At 33.6% G+C, this 12,967-nt stretch overlaps 1 protein-coding gene and 1 long non-coding RNA gene across 2 annotated transcripts; both read left to right on the top strand.

The window, feature by feature from the left end:
* The first annotated feature begins 1,182 nt into the window (after positions 1-1,182).
* On the top strand, positions 1,183-4,579 carry LOC135152992 (uncharacterized). Its single transcript, XR_010292413.1, has 3 exons — positions 1,183-1,342; positions 4,007-4,107; positions 4,204-4,579. It is a non-coding gene; the product is annotated as an uncharacterized LOC135152992 (long non-coding RNA).
* Positions 4,580-8,896: 4,317 nt separating this feature from the next.
* Positions 8,897-12,964, top strand: LOC108223271 (probable glycosyltransferase STELLO1). The gene is made up of 3 exons (XM_017397436.2): positions 8,897-10,850; positions 11,725-11,851; positions 12,225-12,964. The coding sequence occupies exons 1-3, from the start codon at positions 9,166-9,168 to the stop codon at positions 12,690-12,692; spliced, it is 2,280 nt and encodes a 759-aa protein (XP_017252925.1). The 5' UTR covers positions 8,897-9,165; the 3' UTR covers positions 12,693-12,964.
* The last annotated feature ends 3 nt before the right edge of the window (positions 12,965-12,967 follow it).

Here is a 12,967-nt window from a genome sequence, read left to right as displayed (position 1 = left end):
GTCCAAAGATCAAGATTCTCAGTTCTGGAAGATTCAAGTACATCCTCTCTGATTATTCGTAATCAGAATCACTGAAGCAATACTCAAGTCTAGTGAGACTGATTAAGTATGTTGTCAAGAAAAGAAGACGGAGAATTAATTCTGTATTAGTCGTTCGTGAACCAGACCAGTGCACAGGACGTCAGTACGTGTGAATTGGATTCGAAGGACTCAGTCAAGATAACTTAATCAAGTCAAGGCGAAGCATCCTCCAAATTGACTAGTAAATACTTATATGTATATATGTGACACACATATATATATATATGTATAAGTGTGCTAGCTCGTTCTATGTTTGAACAAGGAAGAAAATGGAGCAAGGAAGAATTTATGAATGATTCTTTCCTTGCGCCAAGTAATGGAGCAAGGAAGAAAATTACACATAATCTCTCCTTGCGCCAAGAATGGAACAAGGAAGAAATTAGTGTTTTATTTCTTCCTTGCGCCAATTTCTATCCATCACCTTTTCTTCCTTGCGCCAATTGGAACAAGGAAGAAACTGTCTTCCTTGCGCCAATTGGAACGAGGAGGACATTGGCTTCCTTGCGCCAGGATATTAAACAAAACACTGTGAATTGTTTTGAATGGAACGAGGAAAGAAATTGCCCTTAATTTCTTCCTTGCGCCATTTAAATCATTTTAACAATTCTTCTGATTTGTTTTGGCGCAAGAACGAGGAAGGATGGAACGAGGAAGCTTTAATATGATTGGTTGAAAGCTTCCTTGCGCCAAGCGCAAGCACAAGCTGAGTTTGTCCCCAAAGTCTATAAATAGAGCTTTGTGTTCTCATTTGAGAACAACTACACACTTTGTAAAGTGCACACAATATACACATTCTCGAGAGCAAGTTAGAATATCATTTTAGTCGAGAGTTTGTAGTAGAGTGTTTGTAGTCTCTGCAGCCGACATTCGTGTTGGAGTTTGTAGCATCCGAGGATTATTTTTAATATAAGAATATTCCCCGACTTGCTGGAGTTGTTTATTTACGATTGATTTAACTGGACTTAAACAGTAATATTCCGCAATCGAATTAATCGAAGAATTTGGTATAGACGTATTCAACCCCCCCTTCTACGTCTGATTGGACCTAACAGTAAGAATAAAACTTTTTCCGCATAATCTTTTCTTTTAAATTTTTATTTGTGATTTATCTACCTAAAATTTTATAATTTTGTTGATAGCTCGCCGAATCCAGGCCCAAGACTCAATCCAAGCCCAGACACAGGTAAATACGTATACGTATAGGTGCAAAAGCTGTACATTCAACACTATTCATTTCGCCTCTTCTCTGCGAATCAATTGGGTAAGCCTCTGAAATTAAGTGTTCTTCGTTGATATATCTCAAAACTATATACACAGCTTGTTTATAATCATTTGATTTGGTATCTAGTCGAGTTTATGTGTGTTTCGAGCTTAGATCTGTATTTTGCAGCCTTCAATTTTAAGTGATATTGATTTATTCGATGAATATGTTTATTTGTTGTTACTCTCATGTATATGTACATGATTATATATGTTTTCAATCATATTTTTGCTAATTATGTTTTTAATCATTTTGTGAGCTTATGTTGAATTGTTATGCTGCAGTAAACTCAAATGTGCAAATCTTGTTTTCAATAAAAAAACATGTACGGAGTGTTTAGTGTTTTAACTGCTATGTCTGTTTAATCCTTTCATGTGATTGTGTTTTATACTAATATTAACTTTAAGATCAGACTATAAACAGAAAGGACAGGGTTGTTATTTAAATTGTTATCATGCGGGAAAGATTATGATGTTTTTTGCTACTCTGCGGACACAGGGGAATTCAGATTTAATATCATGTCTGGGGTTAACTTATGGTTTTGATATTTCATACTTCTAATGACAGTTATTGTATTATTTATAATTGGCCATGGTGTTTGTTCTCCTACTTCATAACTTGTTTTTTTAGGTGTGAGTCCTATGAAATGAAATGAGTAAAAATAAAAGGAAATAATAGAGGGGAGAAGGGAGGACTTGAAAAAAATGAGTGGGCGCAAATTTTGTATGATGAGATTTGGGTAGAAAACAGATTGTATAAGGAATGGAGCATTCCTTCATAAAGCGGAGGACTATGAGTTCTAGTTAAACATTTAACTGAATTATAGTTCAAATTTCATCACATTCCCTCCATTTTCATTCACCCCAATCAAACACAACATTAGTTTATTTTTGTTGATTGTAATTAGTTCTTGGCCTACGTCACTTAATGCTGTTGAAAATAGTAGGGACATGGATTTGACCAAATAGGGCATTATACAAACCCAATGCTGAAGCCAAGAGTATTGTTGAATAATCAGTTGTTTTGAAATATCTTTAATGTCATTGTCTTGATATGGAGAGGATTTGTCTTGTAGAGTTTTAAATTGGTTTGGGTGGTGGTTTAGCCTTTTAGATTTTAGCTTTTCTTTTATTGTAATTTAGAATTATATATGGATATGTTCAGAATTAGTGTTTTTCAATTTGAGAAGAGTATAAAAGCCTAGAAATCCTTGTTTTTATCCACTTGTACTTAACAGTTGGTCACACCATTTTTGATTTTTAACCCAAATTTGACAGGACTGCTAACAACTCCCCTGATTTGAAGATTAAAATATATTAGGATTAGATAAAGTTACGCTATTCTTTTTTGATGTACAAGCTTCTGTTTTTTTTTTCTTCCTTTCTTACTAGTCTATCTAGATTCTTCCCCGTGATTGAAAAATCCTTGTTTTGGTGGCTTGTGAAAGGCTATTTAGAAGGTATGTGCTATCTCTTGCTGAGAATGAAATGTTGAAATATTTCCTAAGTGTATAATTAGTGTCTAGCACCATGTACAGATTGTTGCTTCTATGCAACACATTTAGAGTTTCTGTGATTTCGAGAAATATACAAAGTTCTAGTTAATTGAAATACACGCACCAAGCACATTCACAAAACTTTACTAAAGCAATTATGATTCTGTGACTACATTAACAAAAAACATAGTATTCAAGAGACTGTGTTACGACTTTACAGAAAAGATGTTTGGAGAATGACCATGCTCAATCAACGGTGACTCCTGTATATACTCAGTCTTATATAAAATTGCCTGTTAAAACCAGAAAAGGTCACTAATGTTGTTATAAGTTATAACTAGTTACTAGATTAAGATATTAAGCAACTGAAGATTCCCTTCCTTCTTCTCTTTCTAACACCTTGGTGGACTATATATTATACTAGGTTTTTTGCTATTGTTTTGGGAGTAAGACGAATCATAAGCAGTATCAGAGGTCCTTGTAATGTACTCGCCCCAACAAATGATTTAATGACTTAGAATTAGTACAAATTATTTCCTTTGTTGGTCTTTGACTCTCTGAGATTTTACATGTATCAGTCCTCAGTGCAGGCGTGAATCGTAATTGAATTTTATGCAACTCGACATCTTTGGTAAAATACCTTCTAGACATCTTAATAAATGAAGAAATTTCTTTTACAAAAACATTACTGTTATACACTTCTCGATCATAGTTTGGTCTTGGCACTTCCATATAATATAATCTTTCATTTAGTTCCGTATTGTTGCTTTTTTTTCCTAGATGAATCTATTTTTACATGTCTATTTTGTTTTTGGATACAGAGAAAATTCGTCTTAAAGTAATTTAGAATGGAAGTTTTAATTAAATCCTGGGGGATGATAAAGTTGATTTGGAAATTTAAATTGGTTTTGTATATCTAGCATGGGTTGTCTATGGTAAATATGTATACTTTCGACTGCTTCCTTACATAACTGTAGGTTTGTATGTGTGTTGCTGTATGTTTTGATTAAGTAATTCAGCCGAATATTACTTTGGCATGAAGATAACACTGTCTGTAATGAGTTCCTTTACTATGAAAGAGAGGTTGAATGTTCTGCTGGACTTTTGACTTCTGAGCTTTTCAATGTGAAGTATGATTTTTTACACTCCAAACCATCCTCTTCTTGCAGCGTGAACATGGCAGCTTTGAAGATAACTGGTGCTATTGCTGCTTCATTTGTAGTTGCATTTACATGCGACTATTTCATTGCTGACAGGAAAATCTTTGGAGGCAAGTTCATTATCTTAGTGCTGCATTATCTTTTTTCTTGCTCCTATGATGAGGACCTTTGGTCCATTGGCATTTCTAATTAGTTTCTGGGATCAGGCACCACGCCAGGCACTGTTTCTAATAAAGAATGGGCACAAGAGACTGACAAAAAGTTCCAGGCATGGCCTAGGACTGCTGGTCCCCCCGTAGTCATGAACCCAATCAGTCGTCAGAACTTTATTGTCAAAGGCAGCTCTGAAGAATGAAGCTAAATATACTAGCATGGAGTGCTGATGGTTTTGATTGCAATACATCTCTGCAACAGTATAAATTTTAACTTGTTAAGTATCGGACAATGATGATATGGATAATAAGGTTTTTAGTATACCATTGTTGAATTGATTGTCAATACTTTAGCCAGTATGCCTAATTTAGGGATTCTATGCTACAACTTAAATTAAATAATTCTTTTTGTGAAAAAAAGTTTGCTCTATGCTTAGACATTATATACTTTTTTTTGTTGTTTGAACTTGTGAGCAACCATTAAATTTTGGGTACATTCCACACCTGCTATTTGTGGTAGGTATCTAAGGTATATATTATTAGAAGTTATGAACTCTTAAACTGAGGCAAAAAAAAAAAAAAAACTGAGGCAGCTGGACCCTATTTTGGTCTTCACTCTCATATATTCTGTTCAGTGTTGTAAAAAATGCATTAAGCGACCGTCTATGCGGAATCGGCTCCAAAACCGCTTCGATTTTGTACTAAGTGGGAAATTAAGTGTTTTTGAAAATTAAGCGGACAATTAAGCGGATTAAGCGGTCGTTAAGGGGATTAAGTGGTAATTAAGCGGTCAAAATGATGTTGACTTGCTAATTTTTTAAAAAAAATTAATTTTGAAATATTAATTTTTTAATAATATAACTATAGTTATATTATAAAATTATATATATATATATATATATATATATATATATATATATATATATATATATATATATAGGTTCGCGCTCAAGAGAGAACCACTCCTTAAAATAAAACCATAGAACCATTAGGGTTCTGCTGCAGAATCCAAAATTTTAAATAGATTTTTAGGATCTAAATCTAAAATACTTGTTTTTTTTCATGTTTTTTCATCGTTGTGTGTGTTCAAAAATAATTTAAAAATATAATCCATAGATATTGACATTTTTTTTGTGAAGTTCTGCTGCAGAACCCCAACTAATACTTAAGTTCTGCTGCAGAACCCTTACTTAATAAGGTAAGGGTTCTATGGTTCTCTCTCTAATGGTTCTCTCTGGAACATGACCCTATTTTATTAAAAATATTGAAAATGCATATTCTTAACACAACATAATATTATTTTTAAATATATTAATATTATAACTAAATATTTAATTATATTTAATTAATCAGTTTATTGACCCGCTTAAACGTCCGCTTTACCGTTTAAGTGCTAGAAAGTCCCCTGCCGCTTAGAACCAATTTGCGCTTTTCACAACACTGATTCGGTTATATTCAAGTTAGACCACAACCTGAATGTCTTCAGTGGGGTCGTGTTGCGTTGTGGAATTAATTGTGGAACTACGTATCATTCATCAGGCCCCGATTAATATTCACTCATTCAATTCTATACATTCAATCACTATTTGATGCTCGCTCATTCAATTCTATACATTGAGTCACTATTTGACACATATTTTAACTTTTTATAAAATATAATTATATAACTTATTTTTAAATTTTTCTTTTTCTGAATAAAATTTAATAATTAAATTTTTGTTCAGATAAAAAATTTATAAAAATAAATTATAAAATTATACTCTAAAGTGGCAATTAAAGTGCATGCTGCTACCCCTACATCTACAATCTAAAAGTTACTCCTTCTCTCCCGCCTGATTGTCCACGTACACTGTTTGCACGTATTTTAAGACTTTTGTAAAATATAGTTTTATAATGTATTTTTTTAATTTTTTGAATAAAAATTTAAACGCCAAATATTTTCTAGAATATTTTAAAAAAATATTATGTAAATATATTTTATAAAAATCTTAAAAGACGCGCCAAAAGATAATGATAATTAGAGAGAAAGAGGGCTGGTTTAATCAACTAATCATTCGGCTAGTCGTTTCACGAATTTCTATGAATTGAACTTTTACTAGTCAAATATATGTTCATCTTAAACAAACCAAATTAGTGATCTGAATGATTATATTAATAATTCTCGTTTATCTAATTAATTTCTAAACAATGTTCGATTAAATGAGATTGTCACTTTTGACGAATGACCCAGCTCAACGGAAAGAACAAAACAATTGGCACAAGCTTGAGTTGTCGACTGACATTCCAACAACCACAACCATTGATGCCCCAGTTTTAACCGACTCATACAATTCACATCTTTATTCTAAAATGAACCTTCCCTCCGCTTTAAATAAAATGCAGGTCGTTTAACTTTTGACATACATTTCTAAGTCATTTGACAGTTTAGTTAAAATTATTAATTTTTGAGATTTTTTCCTGAATTATAATATTAATCACATATTTTTATTAAAAAATAAAAATTTTAAAAATAACAATTATAAGCCAAAGAACTTAAAAGTGTGTAATAAAAAATAGATCTATGTATACAGGAAGCATGCTCCAAAGCTTACAACGCAATTGAATTCTATCTCTTGCTACGAGATATCTTTGGGCCAATCATTTTGAATTCAGATCTAAATATTGAGTTTTCACCGATTGTATATCGTTGGAGGGTTAATAATCCGGTGGTCATTAAAGTAGGCTCAGTGTATCAAGTTGGTCACTAGACTCAAGATGATCTCAAATCAGTCATTTAAGCCAATTACACATACTTCTAAATATGAGTTCAAAGAGTAAAAATATTATTTACAGAGATTTACACATTATTCTTGAATATTACCACAACGTATAAGATTATGACTTCTATAATTTATAATAATATATTTAGAGTTTATTAAGTTTAGTTACTATTTATTTTTAATTAAAATAAAAAAAATAGCTCTATAATAAAAAAATAATAAATAAACTTGATAAAATCTAAATATATCATCATATAAATATTAGAATTCATAACCTTATACTTAATTGTGGTTACATTCTAAAATAATGCGTTAAACCTCTATAAATAATTTATTTACTTCTTAAATTCATATTTAGAGATACATGTAAATGAATCATAAGTGATCGATTTGAGACCGTCCTAAATTCGGTGACCAATTTGATATATTGAGTTCACTTTGGTGACTTGATTATTACCCATATTCTTGGACCAAAAGCTAACAATTTTAATGCTCTGTCCAATTTTACTCATTACGAGCATCTCTTATTGAGTCAATTCTTATGCAATCCTCATTTTATTAGAGTTATTGGAGTTTTGAAGTTCACATATGTTCTGGAAGCAAAGCATAATTTAAAATATTATAAAATATAGAACTTATTGCAATTCGCACCCCTGGACTTCGACCTAAAAACACTTTAGTATGCAGACTTTAGATAATTGCACTTCGCCACCCACATCTATTTTGTGCGCGGCAATTTGCAACCATTCCGTCAATCTCCGTTTAATATTTATGTTTAACATTACTTTAGGCGGGGTAAAATGGGAAAATCCACTTCAAATAGTCTTCTTCCCCCATTTACTTTATATAAGCCCTAATCTCATGTTTGTTAGCCCTAATTTATTTGTTTTTTGTTTAATCAACTGGAGAAAAGATGAGGGAGGAGTGTGCTTGTGAAAACACTTGCTTGATTTTGTCCGAGCAAGTCTGATTCCACCTAGTCATCCAGATCATATGCATTACAATAATCCAAGCCATGTGATTCATTGTGTATCAAAACTTCGTCAAGCAGGTATTAAACTCAAACCTGGAAAGGCCACAAGTTTAGTCACGGTGTGCTGGAAATGCCATTTATCACAATGGATGATTTCATGAGCTCCTTCTTGATTAATTGCGTGGCTTATGAACAGAAACATCACTTCTGCAAGCCTCGAGAATTGCCCTCACTTCTGCAGGTTGTTGCCCAGAAAATGTGACTGAATCATCTCATGAAAGAATAACGGAGGACAACCTTTTGATCATGATCAAATAAGAAGCTGGAAATTTGATATTTTAAATTTCCAATTATTAAACTGCTAATTAACCCAATAATTGTGGGTTAATTCTTTATTTTTTTTTAAATGTCAAAACTACCCTCAACTTTTTAACGGAACTGTTAATTTTTGACGGAGGGGTTGCAAATTGCCGCGCACAAAATACTTGTGAGTGGCGAAATACAATTATCTAAAATCTGCATACTAAAGTGTTTTTGGACCGAAGTATAGGGGTGCGAATGGCAATAAGCTCTAAAATATATTTATTTTTCTATGAAATACTACAAGCATCACTATTCCGTTAAAATTTTTATATATTATACAATTTACAAGTAGAACATAGTAAAACGTACTATATGAAATACATATTGTACTTGTAAATTTATGAGATTTTGTATGATTTTATTGAAATAATAATATTTGTAAAACATATTTTGGCAAGATAACATATTTTACCAGATATTTTAAACTATATTTTACTTGCAGAAGATATAGATTCCAAGACTAAACAGGGGACCTCGACTCTCAAGCTTAAACCACAAATCGGTGATTTCAAATCGAATAATCAAGTTGCAGTTTAACTATGTTATATCAACAATCTTCTCGTATCCTTTCCTAACAACTGCACCACATAAAATTTTGTCGAAATTTAAAAAATATATAAATTCATAACGATGTTTGTTGCTAATACCAGCACATTCCACCCTAATAAAATGCAAGGAGTAAAGAGAAGGTAGCAGTTAGATTGAAGCATAAGAAAACATAAGTACATCATACCACACTTGTCGGCAGCTTAGCTTTGCTTGATCATAACCTCTACATACACCAACCAACTTCATCACCAGTTAGCTCTGTTTGTAAAACAACTAACTGGGTAGGATCAGAAAGAACCAAAGCAACAAATTAAACTGTTTGCTTTTTGTTTATTATTGTAAAGTTTTGGTTTTTACAAAAGACTAGATTCAATGTTGGTCCAAAATCGAGCAAGCCCAAAACAAGAATCACCAAAACTACCAACCCATCATCCAAATCGCTCCTCACCATCAAAATCTCTTGATTTTTCCACATGGGTCTCTGATAATCTGTACAAAATCTTTGCGATTGCTCTGTTAATTGTTACTGTTGCAGCCCTTTTCTTTCTGAGGAATGTTGGTGACTCAGCTGCACTTTTGTGCTTTCAATCTCAGTCCAAGGCTCTTGAAACTGTGCATTTTCCTCAAATTGATTGGAGTAATATACAAACAGTGGCTGATACAACAACCCCTTTTGCTAATTTCAGATCAGACAAGTGGATTCTTGTGTCTGTTGTGAATTACCCTTCTGATTCGCTTCGAAATCTTGCGAAGATCCAGGGCTGGCAAGTGTTGGCAATTGGGAGTTCCAAGACTCCTGATGATTGGTTCTTGAAAGGTACCATCTTTCTTTCTGTTGAGCAGCAAGTTAAGTTAGGGTATAGGGTTGTTGATTATTTGCCTTATGATTCTTATGTTAGAAAGTCTGTTGGGTATTTGTTTGCGATTCAACATGGTGCGAAAAAGATTTTTGATGCGGATGATCGTGGTGATGTCATTGATAATGATATTGGGAAGCATTTTGATGTGGAGTTAGTTGGTGAAAGCGCGAGGCAAGAGGTTATTTTGCAGTATAGTCATGAAAATGTGAATAGGACTGTTGTGAATCCGTATATTCATTTCGGGCAAAGGTCAGTCTGGCCTAGGGGAATGCCGTTGGAGAATGTAGGTGAGATTGGTCATGAAGAGTATTATACGGAAGTGTTTGGTGGTAAACAGTTTATTCAACAGGGCATATCTAATGGGCTTCCTGATGTTGATTCGGTTTTTTATTTTACAAGGAAGCCTGGTTTGGAAGGTTTTGACATTAGGTTTGATGATCGTGCTCCGAAAGTGGCATTGCCACAAGGTGTTATGGTGCCTGTCAATTCTTTTAATACTATCTACCATTCATCGGCATTTTGGGGATTGATGCTTCCTGTTTCAGTTAGTTCAATGGCTTCTGATATATTAAGGGGTTATTGGGGACAGAGGCTTTTGTGGGAAATTGGTGGGTATGTTGCTGTTTATCCTCCAACTGTTCATCGTTATGACAGAATTGAAGCTTATCCGTTTTCTGAAGAGAAAGATCTTCATGTAAATGTTGGTCGTCTAATTACTTTTTTGGTCTCTTGGAGATCGAATAAGCATAGATTATTTGAAAAAATATTGGAGTTGAGTTTTGCCATGGCCGAGGAAGGGTTTTGGACTGAGAAAGATGTAAAGTTTACTGCAGCTTGGCTCCAAGACTTGATTGCTGTTGGGTACCAGCAGCCAAGGCTCATGTCACTTGAATTGGATAGACCACGAGCAAATATTGGCCATGGAGATCGAAAGGAATTTATACCTCAAAAGTTACCGTCTGTTCATCTTGGGGTTGAAGAAATTGGAACAGTGAATTACGAAATTGGAAACTTAATTAGGTGGAGAAAGAATCTTGGGAATATGGTTCTTATAATGTTCTGCACTGGACCTGTTCAACATACTGCTTTAGAATGGAGACTTCTTTATGGAAGGATATTTAAAGCAGTCGTTATTTTATCGGAGCAGAAGAATGTAGACCTTGTTGTTGAAGAAGGCAAGCTTGACCATGTATACAAGTAAGTTGTATCCCCACTTTACTGAGCGTATTAATATTACATGCAACTTTCTTCCCTTGCAGAGGCTAGCTATATTTTTACCCTTTGTAATACCTATTATGCATGTTGATTCTGAAAAGGTCATGGCTCATGATATTCCCGCAGTTCTTTAGGTTGTAATTCGGACTTAGTTTAGAGCTGTTTTATTTTATACAATAGTTATCGATGTTGCAGACTTTAACAAAAGCTAACACAAAATAATAATACAATGCAGTTGTGACATATGGATATTTACTATTAGAGTATTAGGAACAACTTGTTGATTATGTGTACCTGAACATTAGGGGAGGGGGTTGGAAGCATGAAAACATATGCAATTGTATTGCGGTCCTTGGCATCTAGAATGTGCTTGCTAAATTGTATAGAAGTGAAATTAAGTGAAAGGGCGCAGAAGTGATGCGTGTGGAAGCTGATTTTTGCTCAAGCCATGTTTACAACAGATACGGAGATTTGCATACAGGCGCAGTGGTATCAGTAGTTTGTGGCCTAAAATATATTTTACTATGCTGAAAATGATGGGATGTGTGAAGTCCTTGGCATTTGTTATACAGGCTACAATCATGTTATGGTATAATGTCAAATTAAGAGGTTTCTTGTTGAAATTATGATTTTGTTGGAAGCAAGCTTTGGGTATTAAGATATTAATTAATACCTTCTGTTACTAATATATGGGTCTGATAGTGTGCTATACGATCTGACTATGAACTATTGCTTGTATTTTAACAGCGTATTCAAAGACTATCATTGTGTTCGTGGCTAACTGGTTACTTGCTATTTACATTACATATAATGACCATATTTTTTTATATAAATATTATATTAATTTTGTCTACAGGCAACTTCCAAACATATTAAATAGATTTACAAGTGCAGACGGGTTCTTGTTCCTCCAAGATAACACTATTCTGAACTACTGGAACTTAATGCAAGCCGATAAGAATAAGCTCTGGATCCCGAACAAGGTAATTAACCGTAAGACTGTCGGTTTTTTCTGCTTCTTGTTTCTTGAAATTAAAAAAGTTGTGTTTGTAACTTATGCTGGCTTGCAAATTCTCATATTTTTTTTGCTCTGCACATCTTTAAGAGAAACTAGCTTATAAAGTAGTTGTGATGACAATACATTTCTTTCTTATCCAAATAAGAAAAGATACACATTCAGTTTGTTAATAACGTTAATTCTACAGAATATGGAAAAGTAATGTTCAACACTCGAAGTTGCTGAAAATATATCTGTACAGCAGTGTCTTTATTTGCAGCTTTTAGATATATTATTTGATTATTTGATTACCTTGTCCTTGACAACCCGCATAACATACCCAAACTATGTGAATATAGGTGTCTGAGTCCTGGAGTTCTTTTCAACTTCCCGGAGACTCAGATTGGTATGGGAAACAAGCAGAAATGGTGAAGAAAGTTGTTACCACTATGCCAGTTCACTTCCAAGTTACTTACAAGGAATCAATAAAGAGTGACATGAGCCTTACACTATGTAGCTCTGAGGTATTTTACATACCTCGTAGATCTGTAGCTGACTACATTGATCTTGTGAATTTAGTCGGCAATCTAGATATTCATCAGAAGGTTGCAATTCCCATGTTCTTTTTAGCAATGGACTCACCTGATAACTTTGACTCTGTCTTTAATACAATGGTGTATAAGCAAAAACAGCCATCTAATTCTTCAACATTATATTCTCCGGAAGCACCTGCCGTTCACCCTTGGGATGTCTCTAGTGAGCAAGACTTCATAAAGCTTATTAGAATAATGGCAGCTGGTGATCCCCTTCTAATGGAGTTGGTTTGAATGTTGAATGTTGAACGCAAATGATAGAACATCGACATTCGTTGCAAACTTGGATGTAACAGTTGTAATAGTCTCAAACCATAGTCTCTGCATATTTTTTGTACCATTTTTGGAAAGCAAGGCATTATTTTGTAGAGAAGTCCTGTGTCTAGTTTTCAGAAATTTACTTCCAAGGGAAACTAAAGGGTCAAGATGTATATTGCCATTTTGTTACAGTTTAAGTTGTACATTAAACATACAGTTGAAAATTGAGCTTGTTGCGTCGGTTTATATAT

The sequence above is a fragment of the Daucus carota genome, chromosome 5 (genome assembly GCF_001625215.2).
Source record: "Daucus carota subsp. sativus chromosome 5, DH1 v3.0, whole genome shotgun sequence".
In the NCBI taxonomy this organism is placed as follows: domain Eukaryota; kingdom Viridiplantae; phylum Streptophyta; class Magnoliopsida; order Apiales; family Apiaceae; genus Daucus; species Daucus carota.
This window is presented reverse-complemented; position numbering and strand designations above follow the sequence as displayed.